Below are 27,977 nucleotides of genomic sequence, written 5' to 3' on the forward strand. Positions count from 1 at the left end.
AAAATAGGTGTTTTATCATACAATACTTTGCGTACTCAGATACTTTAGCGGTTAGATAGCTGACATAGTGAGAGGCGGGAATTCGTAGATAACGAAATGCAAACACGGCAGTCGATAGCCTGGTTGCAGGCGCTGATAACAGGTCCGTTACAAGCCGGCTGTTTGTACAAAGACCTGAATAAATAACACTGAAAGCGTTTGTGAGCTTCTCAGAACTCCAATAGGTCTATGTTTCGTTTCATTTTGGCTTGAGAAACTCAAACAAGTTACAAAAATGTTTTCCACGCTCGTGCTTTATTGTTTACACGCTTTATGTTGATTTTACAACTAGATTTTACACGTAATTAGCTTATCTATGTTGCCTTTGTGTTATTTAATCAAGTAGAATAGACGTTAATCGTTTTCTAATGTAAAAGTATTTTTTATATCTAACAAAGTAATCTACAATACTGCAGTAAAGTAAATGGAATTCTTTGAACTATATCTATTGTGATAAAAATGAATTTTGGGGATTGATAATGTTATCTGCTGAATTCGGGCTTTGTTGCGAGGTAAAGTCAAAATTTGCTATGCCTACCTATCAATTTGACTACATAACAACGTAATATTTAACTACATTTTCAAACTAGCCCACTTATTCAATAATTGGGTTTAATCCTCCTTCATATTAATTGACGCAATAAATTATATATGCACCTATTAGGTAAAACCCAAAAGCGATCCGACGACGGTTCTACCTGGGAATAACCTATGACTTTACATTCGATTTTAATATTTCTTGAGCAAATAGGTACGTTTAGAATGTCTACCAAGGAGGCTTTTAAATATTGACGACCTACTTAGAGTATATAAAATTGTTGTGAACAGTAGCGCATACCCTTTTCCGGATACTATGAACTATGACTCAGTTAGGTCGAGATTTATAACGACGCGACGGTAAATTCCTAAGCGATTATTCGAAGGAACTCAATATAAATGTATTGGTACGAGATAACGAACCTCGTTTGATAATAACAATGAGTTATTCAGTCGTTATCAATAGCTTGTTCAGCTGCCGAGTACGGAACAGTCGTAGTTATAATAGTTAATACGAATAAATTAATTCGACGATGCGTAAAGGAATCATAAATCAGTCGATACCTACCACATTTTATTAACTATACACGATTGTATTAAGTATTCATATACTCATCCATCTTCATTTTGTTAGTTACCTACTTTATTGTTTACGTTTCTGTATTCATTTAAATTATTAATTGACAGACGACAGTGTTTTCTGTTTTGTAGGATACAACAAGTTTTTACGTAAAGTTCTCAGACTAGGTACCGGTCGACATGATTATAAATGAAAAGGTCATTTGGAAAGTTGCCAAACAAGATCTGTCAGACTAGTGCTGTACCTGCTCGCCACCATACATAATATATCAAGCGTACGTTATAATCACAGAAAATGATATATTAGCATATTAAATCAGTGCCGGACGTAAATCGTAAGTATTTCGTCATCGCGGTGCCGAGATCGCTGGACCGGTCTCCGATCGGATGTCAAAAACCGCACGACGCAATAAATTGTTGTCTCATGTAGAGTAAACATCGCCGTTCGGCCGCATTCATGCATAATTGATGAGGGTTCGGAACGAGCGCGTGGATTCCTGGCAGTCACGACTCGGTCGGGCCGCGCGCCTCCGGCAGCCATTTTGTGAAGCCTGCCCGCCCCGGGTGCGCCGCATCGTGAATATTAATACGACCTTATGATGAACACTTCGCGTTCGCACCGCCCGAATAATATCCCAATTCAAACAAAAAATATAGCTCATTGTGCTTCCGCTGCGCTTCATTGATCGCACGTAATCAGCATGATACGTTAAGTATTGCAAACAGTCTTTACTGCTGCACGCAACGTTGAATTAATACAGAATGATCATTATTAGTCTCTATTGTTGCCGGCTAGTTAAATAGAGCATGCACCGGTGTAATACATAATTTTAATGGCACAATACAACGCGTCTAACTCTCACGCACAGCCATTGTACCGTGTAATCGTAATCAAAAGTATTTTCTCTCGGAACGAAAGACTCGTCATTAATAGAGACGTTTCACAACAATTAGCGGTTAACCGGTGGAACTAAAGAATATAACACGGAAACTTGTGATTGATAGCGATACCCTTTGTGGTCCAGGTTACACAACTGATGGTCGCGGAAGATGGATGATAATACTCTGAGCCTAGATAGTAATAACATTCAATTGTCCTGTTTTCCATTCGCTCTTGAAACCAAGCTGAAAACATTTGCGGTCGAGGCCTACCCTACGGCGGAGTACTCATTACTGATGAAAGTCTACCGCCGTCGACTCGTAATAATGTGAAATGAAATACCGCGCCCGTCCGTCTGCTCGGCGACCGCAAGTGTGGGCTAACTCACGCTAACGTGCACATAAGCGAATAATGCGTAACCGTGAACTACGAATTATTACATCGCGTTTATACTGGAAAATACAAAGCCCAGAATCAAAAGAAAAGAACCCATTTATATTTTTTGACGCGTCTTGCGATTTTTAGTCTCTATACAATTTTATTACGCCATTCAAGCCTTAAGAATACAAACGTGAAGGTTGAATGCGAATTAGCTTGGGTGAAAAGTAATTCATATTTTGTAACATTGGCAAATTACAAACTTACTGCAATTTTACTTAGTTACTATGCTAAAGAGCCGGCAAATTGTTATACTTTTTAGATTATCTAGAAATTTAAATCCGAAAATACGCCTAAGCAATTAACTTATTAATAGTGTTATCCTCGCAACACTTCGCGATACAAGAAATAACGTTCATTTGGCAGTTTATCAGATATATAGCATCTAAAATTGTAATGCCATCATCTGCAGACTGCGGCATAACTGTATAAGTAGAAGTGTCATCACGCCATTTTCATTTTACTGTCTCCCTTGATAGTTTTGAGACATATGTTGCACTATAAAGGTGTGGACTGAATGTTTGCTGCAGGTCGTGTGTATCGAAGGTGAGCCGTGAACAGTGGTGTGGGGTGCAAACAGCTGCGGGCCCCAGCCATACTTCCTGTACACCCAACGACCCATTGTTACCAACATTACATACTTTTTATGACGCATTATCTAAGAATTGTGCAGCGTTAACACTACACTTACTGCATGACATTGTATACTTTATCTGTATGACAAACATTTTATAATCCCCTTCTATCTCTTCCCTGTTTATATCTTTTCTATTATCTTTGATAATTCTAAGAAATCTTGTCGAGATAGTCATGCAGTAATAAAAGTAGAGTGATAAGCACGCAATATACAAATACACATAAGAAATGAATCAATTAAGATATTGGTAGTTTGATCTTGGCATGCGTGTATCGTGCAAAACGATAATAGAGAGGATGCATTTATTTATTTTTTGCACATACTGAAAATGTCCAAACAATTTGTAGCGAAGCGCTGGGAACCGGGCTGGCGTGAGATCAGAAAGTCGTGATCGGCTGCCACGACGCCCCTGCGCCTCAATTCACTAATCAAACCCCACAATGAGTCCATTGTTACCGAGATGCTTTATACTTTTCGCTACACATAACAATCGCTTCCTTGCGCTCGATACGGTAATGCAAGAGATATCAAAACATCACACATCTAGTATAGTTTGCTATTATAATAATAGCTGTGGAAAATACCATTGATAATAATAATCGCAGACGCTTTGTTTGTTTGAACGTTTGAATGAAAAGTCAATAATGATATAGCAACCTATTACTATGACAAAGAGGTAACAATCTGTATCCACATTACATAATGACGTGTATTATTGTACGTAGCCGCGTCATTACTCAGCAATTACTGTGGAGCAATTTCACAATAATAAGCCGTCGTTTAAGTTTCTTATATAACAGCAGTATGTTATATTAATAAAACGTTTAATATAAGGGCGTCGTGCCGGGCGGTGACGGTTTCCCTCGCGGACCTGGGTTGTGGACATCCCGTGAAAGGGAGCCTCTGGTTTATTCAAAGGAGCGCATTAAGCCCTCTCTGCCATTAACGGTTAACTAGTGCAGGCTATCACAGGCTTTCTTGGAAGCTCATTCGGTGATCTGGCACACCGCCAACAAATGTTTCAACGAGTTACATTGACCGTTATCGGTTACCTGGCGAATGTGCTGCGCACGTACTAAGCCAGTTTAAAACGTTCTACATAAAATCTATAGAGCACACTTGCAGAACACGCTTTCGCCTCAGGTATTTTGGATTTATTGTAATTGAGCTTTACCTGCCTTTGTATTTGTTAACTTTCAGTGTTATTTTAGGAGAAATGCGGTAATTTAGTTAGAATTTGTTTGAGACTTTGTATGTCATTATTTATTTACGTAAACGATCAAACACTCAACAAGTTTAAAAGTAACTTTGATATAATTTTGAAATATTACGGAAAAACAAGCTTATTCGGTAAACGAATGTTTCACAATGCCGTAATATTACATCATCTTTTTTACTTACGAAATTCTTTAGAAACATGTCAAATTCTATTAGAAACGTTTCAATAAACATGTACAAAAACTCAAAAAGCAATAATAGGTACTTGAAATATGTAAATTAAAAGACTTTTCCCTCACTTTTTTATGAAAAGGGCGTTTAATTTTGAAATTTCATGTCGTAGAAAGATTATTGAACTGTAAGGGGGCGACAAGAGGAAAATGTCACAATTGAGGCGCCGAGGGGACCAAAGAGGGCAAACGGGGGAGGTTGGTATGCCCCCACAAACCGCGGGTTGTTTACGTTCTTGCCCAAGAAACGAAGTAAATCCAGGCAAAACTTTGATTAGTTATTCTTTTATTTATGATGACAAGACGCTATTTATCGAAGTGTGACCCCAGAATGTGCGACCTCCGTACTTTGGAACTTGTTTATAAATGGTGTTTTGTTCCAGTTATCTAATAGTCATGATTAAGACCGTAGCATAAAATCATAGCGATATAAATAGGCTTGAGTTATCAACGGCTTAATTGATTACCTTCCTTACTTTATGGTATGATCCGCAAATTGATAAGTTTTACCAGATATGATTTCAATTCAGATCTTTGTCAAACTTTATCATTTCTATCATTTAAACAATTCTGTATCTTTGAGCAAGAACAGTCAATTTTATGATTACAAATTACAACATATTTTCATTAATTACATAAGAATTTTAGACATGAAACAACAAACAGATTTTTATCAGTCTTCATGATATTTTCGGAAACAAGAGGGTTACATAAAGTGACCAATTCTGGAGTATTCAAAAATCGGTTGAAAATAGTTTATTGTTGAGCAAAGCTTTGTATTTTGCTGTTTTGCCCCTTTTAATAACGGCGGGCATCCGGCTCGGTTGCTAGGCAACGCGCCCATGCCTTCTCAAACGACCCTAACTTTATTTATTCCCACATTGCAACCCCGAGCAGCTGATTCCATTCATACATTTAAGAATTGCTTTACCTTATTTTGTGACTGTTTATACGCTGTTCAAGCAAGAAAAAAAAACTAAAACTCCTTTTGCATTTGAATTGAAGGAAATATGTAAGTAGATAAAGAAAAGATTTATCAAACTTGACAGCAGTCAGTTAGAAAAAATATCCACAGTTAAGTAAAAGTAAAACAATAAATAAGAAATCTCTATTTAAATGAATTAGGTTTGATTTTCCTGGAATATCAATTCTTAGGGTCTTTATTGTCTTTTCCGAGTCCCTTCTTAACCTACATAGTGTAATCACTTCTCTCATAAAACAATGAACAATTCTAGAAATTCGAAAGAGGTTTCCAACGATAAAGACAAAAATTAACAATGATACATTTGTTAATAAGACTGTTACTTTTTTCTAAATGCATTCGTAATAGAGATATCTACATTAGATCGATAATTAATTATCTGTGGATTTATTTAATAATAATGATAAATAATAATAATTTGAACAGTGATTGAGCAATACAATGCCAACGAGTTACTCGTAAAGCTAAATTAAATATACGCAAAAATCAAAGTTTAATTTTAACATAATTCACACGCAGTAGGTACATAATTGTTATAAATATACGTATTCTCTAATATGGGAGTCACGTCAACCCTTCTCCCGGTGAGCGCCCTAGGGTACACAAAGACCCTCAACGGCCCTCCGCCTCACCCTCCTCTATTCACGTATAAAAGAAAACATTGATGTAAGATATGAAATAGACATTTTCGAGGGTGAACTTCAATTATTATTCTTATAAGTGAGCGATTTACCCGTTACTGTCAGTGCCGTTTGTGATACAGATACCAGTTTTTGTTAGATAGAGACCTTCACAAACAAAGCTTTTATTCATCCTTTATGTCAGAGACTTTACAACTATACATACGTCATACAGACTACCAACATTACGGTTCTAGCTCCGTTTGTAAGTGGGTACTAATCGAATAACAACACACTTCTGTTCGCACAAATATCCGAATTGCGTTGAAGTTTCATGTCAACATCACGTTTGGACATTCCATTATCATGTCACGGCGACCTACATCCATATTGGATTTCTATTTTACGAATAGACAATTCGACCCACGTCATAGTCTCCAAGTTTTATGGAGTTTTTGTCTTCGTTCGAACCTTATGCGACGTCTGATCATTCAGATTTAAGTTTCTTTTTTGTTATTTAATCTTGTTTACTTTCTTGGTAAAGATGAAATCGGATCAATGTCGGTATGCAGCAGTGACATCATTCCACGGACACATTTGATACTCGTACATAATTTGATACATTGACAACATGCGTTATGAAAACTAATATCTAGAGCATGTGTTGTACTTACAATGAGTCATTCTCCACCGCTAACGACGGCGATAATCGACTAGTGAATTAAATTACATGAGAACCGGTTGCATCGAATAAATTGCACGGTTTAAATTCGATTTATGCAATTTAAATGCCAGTACGGTTAAAACGGCAAGGCCAGCGTTATCAGGTCGAAAATCGACACGTTTTATGTAGGCCAGACGTGGCGGCGATAAGTGAGTAGCATAATAGCATTCCTTTAACCGTACGGTAGCCAATTACGAGCGTGATGTGATAGTTTCGTTTTCACGTCTCGATGACTTCGTTGTTTGCGCTTTATTCTTCAAATTTATTCAAATGGCTGGCTCGTAACCAGCTAGTCGAGACCTATGAGAGTTCGATAGGTCGTTCCGTTTTGCCTCAGTTCTGCTTAACGCTTGGCGAGCGAAGCAGGCCCTGTTAAGTTTGTCATCGTTTTTTAAGTGTGGACTCACAGCGCGTGACGTCCGCTCTCCATAATTATCCGTAGACAATTTGTTGCGCAACAGACGTGACAAGCCCAAACAGATTGTTATTCAGTAGTGGACGTTCAGCCTTTACTTTCTCGACCTCCATATAAATAATCCTCACTTGGTTCGTTTACTAAAACTTTATTAGTCTTTGTTACGTGCGCTCCTAAACAGACGTTGTTTGTTTGCAGTCGTAATTACATTACAGCAAGTAACTTATTTGCAGAGCTATCTTATCTCTGTGTACTTTAAATCTACGTAAGTCTAAACAAAAAGAGTTGCTGTAAGATATAAACCGTGCACATTGCATATTTATATTTCGGCAAGCGAAAACAGGTTTGAAAAACAATTAACAAAAATTATCGAGTACTTGAAACCTGTCGAAAACAGCGAGACTGCAAAGGCTTGTTAAGTAATCAACCTTGGGGTAATGTAAATGGACAGGTATTGGGGTTCAATACGATAGTTTACCAATACGATTGTGTTGTCTAACTAACAACGTGTCGAACGGTGATGCGAGTCGACCTCGTGGCATTTAACCGCTCGTGAATTTCTATTGACAATCAACAATAAGTAGAAGTGTGTACACATGTGTGAAATCAATTGATTCGTAATACTTTCCACTTACGAATCGGTTATGTAAGACTTTTTGCTTGATTTCCCTTTAATCAAACATTATAGGCGTAAGGCTTTACTTACCTAGTAAAATATGTACATTTTGAACAACTTTAAATATTCAAAATTAAATAAGTAACTAGTTAACTCTGCTTATAATGTCTAACAAATAATAATTTACAGTCACGCAGATAATAAATTTTCGTCGCAATGTGATCATAATTAGTGAATAGAATTACTTCTAACAACAAATAATGGAGGTTAACAATTATATCTGAATTTAAATTGTGTTAGTTACTACAGCATAAATGCATAAGCAACGAGGATAGAGTAAACATTAGGTAAAATAAAGGAATTCAATGTGGGTTGTTGTGTAAATAAATGAGTTTCCTTCCTTGAACGACTGTAGGCAAATACATTATAATACATTATTTAAATTAAACAAAACTACTATGTCGTAATCGATGAATTGTTTTTAAATGTAAATAGAGACATCGTAAATACAGATAACTATGTTAGAAGTCGATATATAAAAGACAACTTTTAAGCAGACTATGAATTCTATTTTAAGATCAATACATATTTCCTAGTACAATAATGCATAATCATGTAATACTCACTATACATACCAATAGTTTAAAGCCATAACTACGTAAAAACTAAGTGATTGATCGATAAAAAGGTTTAAGGTATAAATCGGGGACACTTAGATAATTTCACTGATGGATTCGATATAATACGATGTGTATTTAACTCTTAAAGGCTGTCGCTGTGGCGCTCAGAACCCGGGTTTCCTATATTAATATTGAGGATGTTGCCTATCTACTTAAGATAATAACTTCCTCACTTTCCTCAACTTTATTTTATAAAAATTATTGTTAAGTTATAAGAAGATTATAAGTTAGCTCAATTCAAAATAATATTAAGCATATATGCACTTAAACTACCACCTTTAAAAATGATAATATAATATGGGTTTGTTATGACTGATACGTGTCTGAGTTTCAGTATAGTCACACGTTTCAGTATTAGCGGATTTACCTACTTTAAAACTAGATATCTTGGTACTTAACTATTTTGTACCTACAAAAACTCTTCTAAACATAAGTAATATATAAACTAAAATATGACATCGTAATCTTTCAAAACGAAACCCGTGTAAAAATAACCATGAAATAACATTTTTGAGGTATTAAGTTGACTCAACGAATTCATGATAAACACCATTGCTGCGTATTTTGACACAATGCTGACAAACACTTACATAAGCAGGTTTTATTTATAAACATGTTGTTTAAATGTATGATCAGTAAATAATACGAGAACGGTCACTTAATCAATACTCAATAAACCGGCTTTTAATTCGCTTATATTTTTTTTTGCGGGTGACAGATTGGTAACAGGAAAAGAAATCGAGGTAAATTAAGGTGTTGAGAAACCAACACTAATATAATATTTTATTTTGTCTTACAATCGTTAAGAAAACCAGATTTCGCGTGACCTCCTTGTCGAGTTTCATCACTGTTCTTGGCAGAATTTCGGCTTTGTCATGTTTGGCTTTGGCATTTGTGCGATGTCAAACACGTTTATGCATACACATGCCATGAGATTTAAATATTATGCCCTTTAGATGTTTGTTCCAATAATTTCTTTTTGTGGCAGCTTTGCTTATTAGATTGATTAGATTTTATTTTAGAGATTATATTGCTACTAATTTGTACCAATTCCCAGCGTTCAATTGAAGTTAAATTAGATAACATTACACCTGTCCTTGACGTTGACGTCCAATTGTAATTAGCCAATATTTATCCAAACAGAAAAATTAATGGCGCGGCCATCGAATGGTAATTAAAACCCCGCTCGCTACAGGTATTGAGGCATTAGCTAATTTACGATCAATTTTCCTTTGGGAACCTTTTTAGGACCGGACTGAAAGCTTTAATCGCAATTAACTAACATCCGGTCAACCGGGATCAAGATTACCAACTAGTACCGTTTAGATACCGTTAAGAATTGAAAATAATCATGGAAATGTGGGAAAACATTTACCTTACCATTTAACATGTTACGAAAGTACTACAGGAAGTAATTCGTATTTACGTTGCAAAACAACCTGATATTGAATAAAATATATAGCTATAGAATGTAATTGCATGTTAATGAATCAAAAGCCAGAAGTCATTGCCTTAACAACCGTGGGCGTTCATAACTCATGCCTAATTAAATGTCGAGGTTCTTGACTCGATAGCTATAATACCATACGCGGGAGAGCCACTTAAGCCTGAGTTTTGTGTACAAAATAACTAATATCGACAGAGTTTGAACAGTGTTGGCTTGGCGGAGCGGCCCACGCCAGCCGTCAGCCAGCATTATTCATATGATGTCGACATTTCGTCGCTGACCGGCATCAGTCGTTCATCTCCGCGCATCGCCGACGCCTATCTTCATCTAGACCCGACACCTAGCCCATCAAAAGGCCGTTGGCCCGCTTTACACGGCGTGGGTCGCGTATTATGTGCATGCATGCCACATCGCAGAGGATACAGTTACGTGTTACTAACGTTTCCTATAGACCCACATTGTTTTCGTATCGCGTTTTAATTATCTAATTACGCAAGTGCAACGTCTCGTCACGAATATCTATTTGCGCTGCCCGCCGACGCTCACTTGCCAAAAGCTATTAATTACGACCGAAGAATAGAATATCTCGCCGACTAATCCCCCGGAGACGGTTACGGTTACCGACAACGTTGATTAATGTCCGCAGCGTTCATTTAACTCTTCTTTGTATACGTTCATCGGTTGTGTAAACGCGAATAACCTTCTTTCGGGTTGCTCGGACGTAAATAGGCTCGCATCCGCCGTACAAATAAATAAATTATACGCATTGATCCGACACAGATGCGCTCCGTTTGGAACCTTGAAGACGTTTCCTTATGAATATTAGACTAGTTTTAATGGATAAAGCAATAAAGGAAAGTGACCGTCTAAAGACTGCCACGATAGTCGGCAATCGTCCAAAGTAGAGCAATGTTTTTACTCGCATGGCAACGAGGTGTTAAGAGAACGTTTAAAGCTAGAACAATAGATGCTGGAGATGGGCTCGTTGTGTAGTTACGTCGATTCTCGCTGACATTGTGGCAAGCGATAGCGGGCGTGCGAAGAATGCCAATGGAAACAACTTTACTGTTGGTTTCCTCGAAGCCGACACGCGTGACGAACCAAGAACCGGTTACACGACACCGCGCAGAAACAATGCATTAGCAATGCTTTTCATTAATTTTAGACCCGCTCGCCATTGTATTTATAAAAAGTCGCAGAAAATACTGAGAATTTCAACATTATACGTGTAAGCGTGAGCAGAAATATTGACGAATCCAACGAAAGTTGACACGTACGTTGTTATGAATGTTATGAATAGTGATAGAAGTAGATCAGTACGTTTTACAAAAGTGAGAATATTTATTAGTAATCTATAGTATGAGGGGGGGGCCTATGGCCTAGCGTTACCACGCTAAGCCAAGAAAGCAATCTAACTCGATAAACACGTAAACTGTGAAAACTACTCGAACACACGCGACCTACATTAAGGAACATTTGAAATGTAACAAAATGTGTTTGCCGCTCAACTAATATTTAATTCTGCTGCAACGTATCGTATAATCGCTGGATTGAAATAGGTCACCCGGGAGGCAAATAAAACGAGAGTTATTGAGCAAGTGCGATGGCGAACACGCTACATCCGCGTACATTTTACTGGCGAGTTATTCAAACAGCAAATATCATGTAACATATTTATATTCCTGAATATACAGACCATTTAATCCTATGGTTTAATCATGCAAATAATTTACATATTTTACTACAGTTACTAATTATATCCTTCAAATCGCTATCTTTATGCTTTATCATAAACGTCATACATAAGCAGGTAGCATGACCTCTTAAGCCGGTGTGAAGAGTATTTGAAGGTAAGCAAGCGAACAGAATTGAAATTATAAAACGCCTTTGTTGTTGAAGAATACAGTCTAGACGAGAGCGTGACAAATATAAAATTAACAGAGTGTAGTCAAACGAGAGAACTTCATTATATAATTTGCTAAAAATCCTAACTATTTTAATACTATTCATGCTTGGAAGTGTTAACGACTCGAGTATAAATGGTGTTGTGAAATGTATCATCGTAGTGTCGACAGTTAGTGGAGAAGTCCCGGCAAGGTTAATCGATTACAGACGATGTAAATCCAACGTGCTCCGCGTGACTATAAATACCACTCAATGCAAATAGCGAACGGATTTACCTGTTTGTATCTTGATATATAACCCATCTACATATTTATTATATACAATGGAAAATATGTGGCAGAATAAAAGGCCCGCAAAAGGCAATTAAAATTGTCATTTTATGTTCAGAACTGTTAGTGAAATATAAAAAATTATGAACTATTAATTCCATGTGTATGTGTCAGACTCTAGATTATAAAGATGTATGAAGTGGAGTCAGAGATTAAATATTCGCAAGTAGGATATCGCTGACCACAGCCGCAGTCAGCGGCGGTCTGATATAAATTACACGAACATAAAAGACAGATGAACGGGAATAAAATGAGATGTCGTATAGTGAAAAGTTTACGAGGGGCTCGCGAGCCGCCGTCTACGCACACCAGTTGGCGTGGGTTCAATTCCTGTTTGAAGTATTTTAGGAGCCACGCACGTCGTTCACGGTGCGCTGCCGGCCTGTTTACAAATACTAGCGCAGACTCGATTCAATTCAATTCCACGAGATTTTGTAAACATTGTGCCAAAAGAGATTGGCTGGCGTTTGTTTGCTGTACCTACCTCACAGTAATATTTCCATGTTATTCTCACGATTCGTGAAGTCGTTTTGCATTTAGTGAACATTCTTAGCATACTGTTTAATGATTAATGCCGGTTATTGAAATAACATTCAAATATATCTACTTGAACATTATATGCAAATATTTTCCTTCCTCAGCATATGGTGTCCTACATGCGCGCTTAGTCATCTACTTTGTTTAAAGCATGACAAACAGCGGCGGATATTATTTGTGTAATTAGCCAACAAATTACAGATGTCTCAATGCGTTTCACTATCGACTAAGGTCAGTGGTTGTTATACTTCAATTGGCTTGCATTACAGTTATGATGTAAAGCCAAGTCGGCTGTCAGTATAAATACCCCCTTTTAAAAGCCAAGCGAAGTATAAATAATTGATGAATGAGTCTGCCGTCCGGTTCGTTGTCGCGGAAGAAGAAATCGAGCGAAACGACTGCTCCGGTATCGATAAACTAACCGGTTTCAAGCACATCACTATATCGTGGGAGAGGCAAATTAAATACAACGACATAAAGCAGCCGGATTCTGACACAAAACTCATATATTTACGTGGAATAAAGAAAGGTATAAATTATACGGTATCGTATTCGACAATGAAACGGCAAAAACTTGGAAGATTCCATTCTACCTGCGCGGAGACCCTTTAGTTAGATCAAAAAGCTCTTAACAGGTTCTCGGAATGAAATTCCAAAGTAGACGGTTCGTTCCATCAAATTAATTCAGTATATTAGTTACAGAATTTCGATTGATAAATACGTGGTCAATCTGAACAAACAAGCAGAAAAAGATATACACTTTCGTTTTGTAATTTCTGAACTCTACGTTGCAAAAAGTACATGCGATTGGAATGGTCGTAGCATCGTATGACGTTTTCGCGTGAATATGGTGTACTAAGTATATAAATATGTATATTACAGATTGTATCTTTCCAATAGTCAATGTTTATTCAAACCTGCCAAAAATCATAGCTGAGAAAAAAAAGATGTTTGAAACGGGCAAAAAAAGAGAGACCACAATACGAGTTTTACTAGTTCCTTTATAGCTTCGGCAAACACGTTTCACGAGGAACGTACGATTTGGTCCGTCGGTCGCGCGACTCACTGCCAGTAATTGAGAGTAACCACCGCCCACGCTGGGAACTCAAAATGCAGTGTACACGACTACGGTAGAGTCGGAATTCCTTTGGACGAGTTTCGCACATTATGTAGCTAAATATAGAAGTGAAACAAAAAGTCTCGAATCTCGTAAATATTTCGACATTTTTGCCTCGAGCGAGTGGTTATTTTGCGTTTATTGAGTTGGGCCTTGATTGCTCCGCTAAACGATTACTGGAGCATTGAACTTGGTAGTTTAGAATCTTTTATAATCCCATACATTATTTATGGCCGACGATTTTGTTTAGTATTATAATATTCATGATTGCTACCTATTGAAGTGGTTAGAAATAAGAAACTGGTAAATAGTTCATCATGTTGAGAATGTTCTCTCTGTATTTCGAATATTGCTTGTGATAAAAACATAACACGATATTTAATGTTGTTAAAACTATTCGATTGAAAGATAAAAATATTAAACGCGGCGATGTTCCAAATATTTTTGTTTAGAGACCAATAATGTCACCTGAAAATAGATTCATATTAGTGTGTCATTCTACAAAATAAAAGACAGCTGTTTGTATGTCAGTAACAACCTTGGAACCTGTCTACATGTCCGGGTGATCACCCTCGTAGAACCACAGGGCGTAACATGTGTTCGATCAACGCGAAGTCGTATTTATAACAAGTCACTGCACACCAATACTAGCTATTATTAACTCCAAGCAAGAACGTAATAAATTACAAAATCATGAAAAGTTTAACTTAAACAAAACAGCTACAAGTTCCCTTGGTAAAGTAATAATGAAATGTTCGAAGTTTCGCCCCAAAATAGAATAAGGAATCACATTGGAAAAGAGAAGCCTTAAGTTTTTATTTAACACGGCAACAAGTGGATATCGAAATAACTAAAAAGCAGGTCAAAAACTGATGAAATACCGTCTGCAACGACAAAAAGGGGTCAGTGACTGCGTTGCGGGGTGTCAGGGGTGAGCCGCGGGGCGGGGGCGGAGGACCCATAATAATACATTTGAAAAAAGAACCCCAAACATCTGCCTCACATGTGCGTTCCGTTTCGTAGTGAAATAATGCAAGCGGTGCGCGCAACCACCGATACGGTCGAGCCTTTTTGTGCAGTAGCTTTTTGTAGTCTTCACGCTTTGTGCTCGCGAGCTTACAAACGGACAATGCCTTTTAATAGAAAGGAAATCAATACGTTCGTGACGTTTGTGATGAGAATTCGAACGTGTGCACTGTGGCCCGAACTTATGATGGTGGCTTTCATTCGCTATGCTTTCGAATCGCTACAAAATTAGTAGCCATATGTTGTGCTAATGATATGTAATTATAATATACATCATGATCGTTTGTCGACATGGTTGACGTACCTAAAATACATGATAGTCGATACGCGTAATTAACGAGTTGGCGCTGAATGCCTCCCCAATGGATCGGTGCATTTCTCGGAAGATCGACACATTTTGGATCAATGCCAGTGTTCGATGAGAGAACGGGAGAAACGTGGCACTTGAACACATGTAGATAGAATTACAACAGTTATGTTGGGAGTGATTCATAATACAAGATGCCTGTTTATGTCTAGGCGAATTGAGTCTGAACATAATTATCTCGCTGTATTCGGAGAAAAACTGATTAGAAGCGTAGAAGGAGAAATATGTGTAAGATTCACAGGTAAATGAGCATATTTCACCTGAAACTGATACAGATTTAGTAAATCTAACCAAACAACCGAAACTAGGACAAGATAAACGAAACTATCCCACAAGAAATCGTTTCTGACAGAGTTATTGAACAAAAAGAGAGCAAGCATTTCGTGATTACTGATTTGTAAACAAAACTGTTCTGTATTAAATAAGAAAGACGACCTTAATTCTCGGAGCTCCATCAGCGTGTTCAACCACTGTGACTCAATAACAAAAAGTGATGGTAAAAAAGAAAATGTACAAACTAATTTGTTCGAAGGAATAAACCGTCAGTTTGTTTGGTTGAATACAATAAGACATGTGTTGAATGCCTGCAGGTATTGCTAAAGCCCGAGAAGCAAAGATCGTGACTCGTGGCCTTTGACTGGGAGTCCTCGGGGGCAGGCGCAGGCGAAGAACTTGTCTGCTCACGACTGTTCCTGTTAACCCCTCCCTTCAGGTGCAAAGCACCGTGCGTACTCATATTATCATAATGTAAGGTTATACAACACATTACGACATTTCGGCGGCAGTTATATGACACCGAACACACAGCGTTTACATACGTAACTAGCTATTTCGTACAATTAAGAACAACTGTCGATACGAACGGAAACATTTATTAAATAAAAGTTTATAGCTGCAATTATCTGACTGAAATAAAAATAGAAATCAATAAGTGTCGTAATGCAGTAAAAGGGAAAAACGGCGTCGAGAACAGTTGAAAGATAATAAAGGTTAACAAATATTTGTAGCGCGCATTATTTCACAACGTGTAACATTATCATCATCGTGATTCCGCAGTTAATAAAATTCAAAATGAATGTCGTAATCGTAATCGGCGTCTGCGCAGCCGGCAGTGGCTGACGGAGGGGGAGGGGGGAGAGGTAAATCCCGTTAGGAGAAAGTAGCTGCCTACACTCCGGCGCACGGATCGTGACGAGCACTGGACCGACCGCCTCCGACTACGATATACATTGAATTCGATTTTATCGTGACCAACCTAATACGGAACGTTTATGTATCACAATACACATATGATGAGTTATTTTTAAATCACGACTTCCACATTCGGAGACTAACTCTACGTGTGATGTTTATTAATACTCCTAATTGGTTAACAGCGAAGTATTTTAGGCACTCGACCTTTTATAAAACTCGTTCGTATATAAGTTTTGTTGTTAGCCGCGGAAATTACTTTCTCTTTTGTCGTTGCCGAACAAAGAATTGAAAAATCACAAGACTGTGAATCGGCAAAAACACGTCAATCATCCCCTATTGTTGCAGAATTTACCTGAAAACTGCTCGTTGATTTTTGGTTTGAAATGTCGCAAATTGAAGTCAACGCTTTGTAGTCCCATTCATGTTCACCTGGCATTCGGAAGAAGTGAACATAAATAACATTTTATCGTTATTATTTTACAACTGTTTTTGAGGCTTATTATTATTCTGGCTTTCTATTTCACCGACAAACAATTTGATATAAGGTCCGCGCTGTGATAGCTCAACTGTCTCTAATCTCTATGAACAACATAGAACGAGTCGGCTTAATGTGGGCTCGTAATAAAGTAGCCATAACTAGGCCCGGTTTTACTGCCACTTTACTCTGTAATTTAAAAATGATATATGTATCATTAAAGTTGAATAAAACGTCGATGTGAAGCCCACGGGTCTCATTACGGGAACCGACGCGGTGGCGATGCCACTCAGCATCATGGCGTGTTAATTATTACGCAAGCGGTAAAATAAAATCATAGCGTCGATAAATAAACGTTTCATAAGTACACGGCACTAGACTGTCGGCGTTTGGAACTTGTTCCACCGGTTGTGATGCAGGTGGCGCGTTGTCTCCGACCCTGACAACTGCATTGCTGCACCTCATGAAAGAGCAATTACTACGAAATCTTAAGTATGCCTCGACAGCGGAAAGTTTGGTCAAGCGATCGATTAAAAGGTCAATACTATTATTAAGACAATTAAAGATGTTAATTGGAAGTTTTGCTGTTATGGGGACAGTGTGCGTTGTCCAAGTAACGTGAAGCGTTTAAACTATTAAAACGACTAAAGAGTATTTCGAAATGAAATAAATATTCCTTAGTAAAGTATTATAAGCAATGGCATAAGAGTCCGTCACATGAATACACCTATGGTTCGTGTTTTCCCCTTGTGTCTCGTTAATATTCAATTTGACTCACAACGAGGCATTATCATACAATCATTATTCAGTAACATCTCACATGCTCGATATCATATACTTTGTTCTTTTGTTTCAATTGTCTATTCATGTGCGTCGTATCTGTTTACCACGTTAGTTCCCGAGCACAATATTTTCCCCGTGAACAAATGACAAACGGATGTTCCGTGAACACAACCGCAAGTAATAAATAAACAGTTTATTCTACTTAATTTCCCATTATCTTGTACATTGAACGTGTACTAAAAGCGGTTTTGTTAGTTGAATTCACAACATTTACATAGTTGTTCGCTGCTCGCTTGGTATGTAATTCGTACGAGTTAATTTGATATGTGCGTCAAAGCTCGGTTCAGGCGTAGATAGAAAGTCGCGCAAAATTGCATGTTTGCAGGGAAGCGGGCGCGGGCGCGGGCGCTCGCACTCGAAACGCGACTATCACACGCCACGCCATAAACACGCATGCGGGCGAAATAATTTAAATGACGTCATTATACCCTACATTTTGAAGGCTCATTAACGTCTAGTTAGTGTTAAAAACTGTCACGATATTTTGAACGAATCGCGAAAATAATTTAACGAGATTAATTATAGTGAGAACTGTGACAAGTTTATCTTTGGCGAAAATGAATATTTATAATTGGCTTAAATCGGCAAGCTGGCTGTTAATGCACTGGATTTAATCATAGTAGGAAATATGTTCAAGCGTTGTTAAAATATCGTTCGTTGTGGAAAACTCGCTTGTTTATACTTAATCATATTTAAAGTCCCCTGTTTTTGTATTAGCATAGGTACTTAATTTAAATTCATATATTCGCTAAATAAAACGGAAACAACTTATCTACCTACCTAACGAGAATAACTAAACTAGAAACCACTCTATACATATTGATCCGGTTTAGTGACATTAGACGTCTGCAGGTTTATTGTACACGATAAACTTTAATTTATTAAGAAGGTCAACTAGTTCTAGCTTATTGTTCTGATAAAAGGGGTACGGAGAGAAAAACTCAAGGCCATTAAACTCGTATATAAAGCAGCCCATCAGTCAAACAGGTAACTCAACAATAACAGTAACCGTTGGGAAGGAGATCCCGAATCTATTCAAGTACATAATGGGCGACCCCAGAGGCCCGGACCCTCGTCCCGGTCGCTCCCAACAAAGGGACAGGTTCGCTTTACAAATCTCGCATACTTTACTTTTATTATTATTCCCTGGATCATTAAATTACAATAATATGAGATTACCTTGTAAGTCTGAACTAAAGGAACCGGTTTAGTTACGAATCATGTTATGAAACTCATTTAATAATTCAGTCGGGCGAATTAGAGCCAGCTTCGTACTTTCACCGGCGACTTTCTTACTGGTGCATACTACACGAAATACTCGTTCGACTTGTTCGTTTGACCTCTTCGGCATTGTTCGGCAATCTTCGTATCTTCGGGTATCTCTTTGTTCGCTGTCAATCTTTTTATGCGATCAATTAATTGTGAGGCTGTCAATGTCACGCGAGATCTATGGGGCACTATTGAATATACTTAAGACCTTTTTAGTTGTTTTTATCACACGTTAATTGTACAAATGCGTATACATGACGTAATGTAACGTAACATGAATAATACTCGTTGTTGTTTAATAGAGACAGTCATTTAAAATAGTTTTAATGTTCTATTATTCTCAAATGCCATTAGCAAGTGATGTTTTTGAAAGATTGTAATGTAACATAGTTTTAAAACTGTAGTTATGTTACATTGTATGCTCACGTATTGTGAATGTACCTCGGTAGAGCTGCAATCCACCGGTATCTATCATCTGTCATTACAGCGTGCAAACAATTAGACAGAGCTGGCTCTGACATTACACATAACATCGTGTGTTCAATAGCAGTGCTGTTTGATACAGAGTTGTGCGTCATCAAATAGCCGAGCTATCACACGGCACGGACGCGGGACGTCCATACCAATTAATTACCAGTTTTTGATTAATCGTGCCTATCGGAAGCTCGGACGCGCCCACACTCGTATAAAGCAGGTGTTTATAAGTAATAAGTATCATGTCCATGATACACACACGGTTATAATAACTTGTAATCGTTCTCAGTACAAGTCGTAACGGCCACAAAAAACCGAGAGGCCAGTTCTTGGCAACACCACAAATTGATCCCGCCAGCATGCTATGAATATTCATATAATTATCTCTATAAAAGATTTAAGATGACGCACACCTACTTAACCGAAGCTGTTACCGGTTTACTAAAGTATTTATTTTTATTTATAGCACAACTCGATAAATAATAAAGCGATTTCTTGGAATGAGTGACGCCGACTCTACACTAAATTGAATTGGTATTTTATGATCTCTACTTCAGTCAAACCATAAATTCTGTTAGCGATACCAAATGAGAATTCATAATATAATAATGTACCTACAGTGGTCCTTAAACACGTTCTGTAGGCGTTTAATAATCTCACTCAATACGTGATATTATTGTTACAAGGTACGAATAAGCGAGAAATAAGGTACCGACATTTGAGGTCGGCTTTAACATAACAAACTAAAGTTTCAGGCCGGTTTCGAGTGACCCTGAGAGTACATACTTTATTATAGTGCCTGCCAGCGCGAAAAGGTGAGGCGGACGTGGAGAAAAGAAAATAAAGTCGAGGGTGGCACCTCGTGTGTGGCGGAGAAGGGAAAACCGAGCGTGTTGTTTTAACCTACGCTAAAACAAAGCCCACAATTTCAAACAAGAACAGAACCATTGCTCGGTACACAAACAAGAATCCAATGATACACGAATATCATACATACCAATTAGAAACGTACCGTTGCTCAAAATAGTAAGAGTACTGCGTAAACCTATTTATCATAAACAAAACGGACGCACGAATAAAGAATTATGTAGAAATATCTATCGAAAACGATGTGACCCCGTTACTCGGATGCTGAATTGAAATTCAGATTGTGAAATGATAATAACAAATGTATTTGTCGTCCGCAGTGACCTCTGGCTTTTAGAAGTCGTGTTGAGGAGCATAAATACTCCATGCATACGCAGATGAGGCTTGGACAAACAAAGATACAGATTTGAATGTAAAATTAAGGATGGTGATCTCGATTTTTTAACGTAAACACGTTTATGATTCTCGTGAAGGTGGCGGCAGACAGGGAGATAATAAAAATAAAACGCCTTGATGGGACACAACTTGATAACGAGATTCTTGTTATTCTCGAAAATAAAAGATTACACGAATATAAAATTCCCAATTTGTTAAATTATTTTTATAAAACGGTAAGATTTTACGTTTATCTCGTCATTTAGTATCTTCCAATGTATATCAGTTTGTTTATTTACTCGGTAAGTATCCATTTTAAGCTTAGTACGTCACTCCGGTATCGATAATCAATTCGTCAATGTCAGATTCGTGAACGGCTATTTAGTTTATGAGAGTTATCAATCTTGACATCAGGTGGCATATTTTGCGGAGCACTAGATAAATTGACTGAATATTATATTTTTTAATAATTCAGTTTAAAGGACGGCAGTGTACCATCAGCCTTAGTTACAGCGTTCAAAAAAAGAACACGCGTTATGGAAGCAGAGGTACGGTTATTTGGTATTGAAAACAGGCAAACACTGATCGATATGAGCTCTGAATACATGTTTTCATGAATAGTAATCGAAATGTTAACAATGTTGTTGTACCTTTATTGTTAATTTCGGCAGTATCGCGTTCTGGCGATGAACCTGAAACAAAAGACAATTTCTATTAATCTAATGAAAAATAACAAAAAAAATGTGTAATTTGGCATAAACTTAACTTGTACAATAAATATGAAGCTATTTATAAATACATAACGTATTTATGTATTTGTGTTGTAAAGCCTCTTAAAAGAAATAACATAAGGGCTTTCTGTTTTTCCAATAATGTCAGAATGGAGTAAGTAGGTATATTTTTATCCTTATTGTATCAACATATGAGCTAAATAAATACCGGTATTTTCTTAGGATATTTATAGAAACATCTTTTCAGCAGAAGTCGTCTAAAAATGCGATAAGATAAAATATTTATGAGCGCAAAAACCCACGGAAAAATAGTAACTTTATTCATAGGAAAAACGTGTTCTGATACAAAACACGTTATTTTATTACAATTTAGATAGTCGATACCTATTAAAATTAGCATAAAGAAACTCAACGAATGTTGTCGAATCAATGAAACTGTTATAATACAGCGTTCCGTAATTATTAAAATAAAGTTACGACATATTCTTGGATTTTACGATTATGAATTAAGAAGTTAGGTTAACCAAAAACAATGTACCTACTTCATTGTAATAAAAAGTTTGAATAACTAATGAAACCTTTTTGCTCGTCGCATTGTGAAGGGTAATTAATATAACTGTATATGTGTGTATGAGCTATGTATGGCATTCATTTATTTATAATTAAGAAGCCATATATGGTGAGTAATCTATCGAATTAATGATTAAGTACTCCAACAAATAAAACTTAACATTTTTAATGGGATAAGGGAAAGTATAATAATACAAAGATATTTTTCATACTTCAGAGGTCAAGTATCATTGGTAAAAGAATTTTATATGAATACAACACACCTTTTCTTAATATTTCTTCAATTTTAATTAATTTGCAGTGTCATTAATATTTGTTTTTTCATTTAAAGGTCAATCATATTTATCTGCTCAATATTTATAACTCCTTCAAGAATGGCGGCGGGTAAAGACCGGTTTCGGCTACCCGTCGTGTGAGTAAGAGTAAACCACTTTGAAGGTACTTCAATATAAAAATACTACTCTGGTATTTATACAAGAGGTTGTTATTACCTAATATGGCATTTTAAAATAGTTACGCAACGTTTCCAACTAACTTGAACACGAAGATCTAAAATAAAACGAGTTATTTAAATGGATAGTAATTTCGCATGACATGCAAGTTTATTCGATATGCGTACGTTATTTAATGTAGCGATTATCTGCGATATCCGAAATAATTAATGGTATGTAAATGTGGAGAGCGGCTGGTCAAATCAGACAAGGGTTGGGAGTACGGCAGGTGGGCGAGTGGCAGTCTCTCGAGTTTCTGTTTGCCCGCATGGCCGGCTTGCAGCTGCCGGTTCACTAACCGCGGACTCATAAGCGACGAGGACGCGACGGCGACGTGGCAACGACGGCGCCTAATGGTTAACCCAAACGCTTATACAACCTTAATACAACAAATACTTTCTAATCTCACACATTCAAAACAACGTTTATTTATATTTATACACGTGTGATATATCGATCCAATTAAGAAATAACACGAAACACCAAATGCGTTTTCATAAAATTCCCTTTCATCAAGTCCATATTAAGAAACTGTATCATACAAGTTTGCAATCAATTAATCAAAAAATAAACCTACATCCATAATTGTAGCGTAGGTGTAGAAGAAACAGCTGTGTTTAATGCTCGTATGACTCGTCTGACATTTTATTGGAACCTGTTTATAACTTATGCAATAGAGAACATTATCCAGTTAATGGCATGCTGGCGCGGTTGGCTGTTTAACATAATCACCTGTCAATTGTAGTGAAATACACGTATGTCGGCCATAATTACATAGATTTAGGAGGTTTTTGTCCTGTTCTAGACTCAAACTATTTCCATGTGGATGTTATTAATATATTGTTATGTTCACTGGCTGTATATTATATTTGCTTCTTTATGTTACGAAGTTTGGGCGAGTCTCATTTGTTTATTAACGAACGGACTCGATTTAATATAGATAGAACTTACTAACATTTTATTACTCTGGGCTATAATTTCGAGAAACATTCCCAATAGTTTATTAAACCAGTCTATGAACTGGTATGAACAACTAAAAGCAAAGCGGACAGGTGGTTAAATGGGAAATAGATTAAGTTAATAAATTAATCATAACTAGTTGACGCAAAGTTATCTTTATCATATAAATCGTTATTGGTCGGCTTATCTAGAGGATCAGCCCTTCTATTCGCTAATCTGAAAGGTTTGTAACTTTGTACTCAACTAAGCTAAACAATATTTAAACTGAAGTTAACGAGTAACACCACAACTTAAGGTCTGTTTCATCGTTCCTAGTACTACAAAAGTAGTGGCTAAAACATTGAGGTATATTTTTCTGCATTCCAGAATAAAATATCAAAAATCTCAGGCTGAAATAATTGGAAGGCTTCCTCAGAATGAACAGCTATTTATTTTAATAGCGTCTACTTTTTACGCATATTTCCAGAAGCGCTCAGGAACGAACAACATCTTGCTGTCAGACAAAAAACATCGTTTGGCCGAAATAATTTGCTAAGGTCGATGATGCACTGAGTAGAGACTGAAACTAAAATTCAGAATATTAACATTACAATTGTGAAGATTTTTATATAATATACCTATGTTGTGCTTAATACTGAACTTAAACTCTACCTTTCGTTAAGCGACTTACATCGAAATTGTTGTTATTGTGTTACGTCGTGTACGTCTACCAAAAGCCATTTGATTTTGATTAAGTACTCACTATTTAACTTGTACCAATTCCCCAGTGCAACATCAGCCTAACGAAAGACGTTGCGAGACTAAATCTAATCATTATTTGAACCGCACGCACGGGCTAATGGTAATGGCGGACGCATACTGGGAAACAAAAAAACATGCCGTTTTTCCCTTTAAGGCACCGCAGCACTGCCTTTCTTGATCGGCATGCAGACCGGCGAGTCTGCAACTGGTCTGAACGTGAGAAATGGGGACTCGACGGCGTTCATTGCCCGATATACCTCGTGGTTCATACTACGCTTGATTTGAACGAGAAAAGTGAACAAATACTCCAATGTATGAGCTTGTTTGATTGTCATTTGTTTATTGATAGTTGAAATCATAAAGTACTTAATACAAATGACATCAAAAATATTATAACATCATAAATTCTAAAGCAACTCCACCAACATTCCATTAAAACTTTTATAGCTTTATACACAATGTGTAGCGCGACTATATTTAGCTCGCTTCTTGAACCTACTCATTAATGTTTGCAATTCATCCAGCACATGTTATGTTTGTTACATTAAACAGCATCCGTTTAGCACCATTACTAAGAAACAAGATAATTACTAGGTCTCGACAGCACTTGCGAGGTGATTCATCGTGACTAACATAAAATGTATCGTTTAAATTGCGATATAAATACTACATTATTCTTACTCCGCAATCAAACGCGAAATAAATACTACTCGATAAACTTATCAGCGCTATAAACTACACAGTAATGTCTTAACTGAAAGCGATCTGAATGGAAAACACATCGAGTGCTGATCTAATTGTATTAGAAAAACAATTTCAGCCTCATCGATCACCCGTCAGTGTCAGATAATGTTTAACTTTCTAATTGAGATAAGATGGTAGAACTGGTTGTCGTGCAGTTAGCGGATGTCGCCTAACCGAGCGCCGGCCTGTCAGAACTGGCTGGCAGAGCTCGCTCACCGAGTCACCGGACGAGACTCATTGAATTTATGTGAAGTATTAACCACAATACATGTAGGTGCATGCTCCACGAAACCGGCCTCACATGTTGAAATATCTCATGTTACGAGAACAAACATAATCGGAATCGGTTGCTGGAATGTATGAGTATTGCTGTATAAATATTTTACATTTTGTGTTACGAGAATGGTGTAATGAATCGATGTCGGTAAAAACGCGTTATCTCTCATCGACGCCTTTCTCTCGAGATGTTTATAGTAAATCAGACTGAGTAACGCCGAACATTGAAAACACGCACACACTTGGCACACGTTCCAGCTGTAATACAAACAAATAATAAGTTGGACCGGTCTGGAGCTTATATAGTCTTAAAATAGGTATGTTTTCATAAACCCGATATGAGAGTTTACGCAGAACTAGTCTCGGGAATGAGGTCAAACGAGTTGGCATGCGATCCTCTGTCGGTCTGCTGAAATATGCCAGCGGTAATAAACAATGCGCTGGCATCTGTTTGTTACGACTAACACTCGCTAGATATGCCTCGGAACAAAAAGCACGCGAAAATGGTAATTGTTTCTAAGAAAAAAGAAATAACCAATTACGTAAAACTGCACTGGTAGTTGTTAAATCGTGTCGGTACATTCATTACGACAACAATAGCAATTGAAATGCAATCGTGTTACGAGTAAGAGTATTATATTATCAATTATGTCGTTCAATGCACCGTCTTATCGTCTTTGTAATTAACTTGAATGGAAACTTGTTTATAAATCTTATTGATCGCTCGAAGACTCGTCTACAGCAATCTTTAAACACGTGAAGTTCATGGAAACCAAAATAACAACTTAATATATACGTTATTTTGGGGAAAAAAAGTAATTTATGTTCAAAGATGGAATCTCTGAAATATTATCTGAAGAGTGAATAATGTAAAGAGTTACGCATATGTAACAAAGTGGAATAATTACGTATGTTCTATTTTAAACTGATTGCTAGACGTTCATTGTGAATGAAACTCAATAAAAAGCGATCCAGCAACTGGCTTTTTTCGATACTTATTGTTTGTTTTGTATTGAGCTGGCAATGCTGTCATGGCTCACATTGAAAAGCCGTTTTTATTTTCCGGGTTAGAGCCGAGCCTTCACGGGCGGTCGCTCGAAAAAGGAAGCCAATGCAAATGCGTTGACTTCAGTTTGATTTAAACAAACCTAAAAAATAGAGCAAAACCTTAATCGATTGTAGAGGCCGTGACGTAGGCTTCCATCATGCGATGAATAAAAACACTTTAGTAACCGAGCGTTGGAGATGAATAAAAACATTGGAAATGAGGTCACTTTACATTGAATAGTGATGTGCATACGTCGTAAATGTTACGATCCATTACATTATTGTAGGCCGCCCACTCTGACTACAGTATCAGCACTTATTTGTACGATGATAATAACTAGCTGGCCATGAATTCCAATAAATTTGTACAGTAACATTTATACCATGTGTGGCAGTCGCAATCAAGTCGTAAATTCAACGTTGTCTCGATTGCTGTTATCTAGTAATATGCAGCCATTTTAGATACCAATAAATGTTGATTGACCAGAATGCAAATAGAGTAGACTTGATTATTCAAAAGACCTCAATAACCGACTATGGCTATTTTCTATTTTATACAAAATTCAGCGAAGAATTTAATAATAACCAGTGTTAAGACTGTAATCATGTCTACGCAACGGAAATAACGGAAATCATAATCTTATTATTACCGTGATTCTGAAATTGAAAATCCGGCTTTCGTTGTAATGAAAGTTTTGTATATTGAGTTAGTATTTTAGCGGAAATGGGGTATTAAATATTGATTAACGGGAGAGTGTTGGTGTTTGGCTGAGGCTAATAACTCTTGGAGCTATTTGCGAAGCGAGACGTCGGTAGCCGGAGTGCAGCCACCCAGCGTCCACACAATTGTTTGCCAACATCATGTTGTGTTATCGCCTCTCAACAATTGATCTAGATGTGTTTACTATACAAACTTGATACCTATATACTTAAATTCAGATCACATTATACATCTAAATGTATTCGTACTTTAAAGTGGAATAATATCGAATCTAAAAATATCTAACTCTTTTTATCGATGTTGATACGCTCTTATATTATACAATTGGAATATAACGTCTGTATGACGCTGACGTATGTATTTACATATTTCTTTTAAAGTAGGTATTAAATGAGATGATAACACGAGGTCGAACATTATTATTGATTTTAGTAAACTTTATATACGATCATGATTACATATGGATTTTCCTCCGTCATAGCTGTGAATATTCACACTTGTGTGAGGTTTAATGTTTATATTAACGATTCACCTATTTATGTACACAATACTGACTATAAATGGATACAGATCAAGGTGGAGGAAATTTATTCAATATATAATGTATTATCTTCCCGGTTGTTGATTGAATAATTCGATCAATTTGCGTCATCGATGTATTAGAATTTCATGACAGATCGTTTGTATTTACCTAGCATACAGAATTCAGGAAAGTTAAAAAACCGGTAACAATTGTTATTCAAGACCTGTTCTAGCTAAAAAAACGAATACCCAAACGATCGTTTTACCAATAAATATTGTGAACTTGAACTGTAAACAAAATTCATTTAGCAGAGTCGCATAAGCAATAAAGGTCATTGAGAACCCACGCGAGCT

At 37.0% G+C, this 27,977-nt stretch overlaps 1 protein-coding gene across 1 annotated transcript in view; it reads right to left on the reverse strand.

Annotated features, from left to right (window-relative positions):
* Positions 1-27,977, reverse strand: part of LOC113498243 (lysine-specific demethylase 3A-like) — a 155,968-nt gene that overhangs the window by 21,184 nt on the left and 106,807 nt on the right. The window contains exon 8 of the mRNA XM_026878185.1: positions 21,471-21,512. Coding sequence (XP_026733986.1) covers positions 21,471-21,512 — 42 coding nt within the window. The remainder of the gene's footprint in view (positions 1-21,470; positions 21,513-27,977) is intronic.

The sequence above is a fragment of the Trichoplusia ni genome, chromosome 10 (genome assembly GCF_003590095.1).
Source record: "Trichoplusia ni isolate ovarian cell line Hi5 chromosome 10, tn1, whole genome shotgun sequence".
NCBI classification, from domain to species: Eukaryota; Metazoa; Arthropoda; class Insecta; order Lepidoptera; family Noctuidae; genus Trichoplusia; species Trichoplusia ni.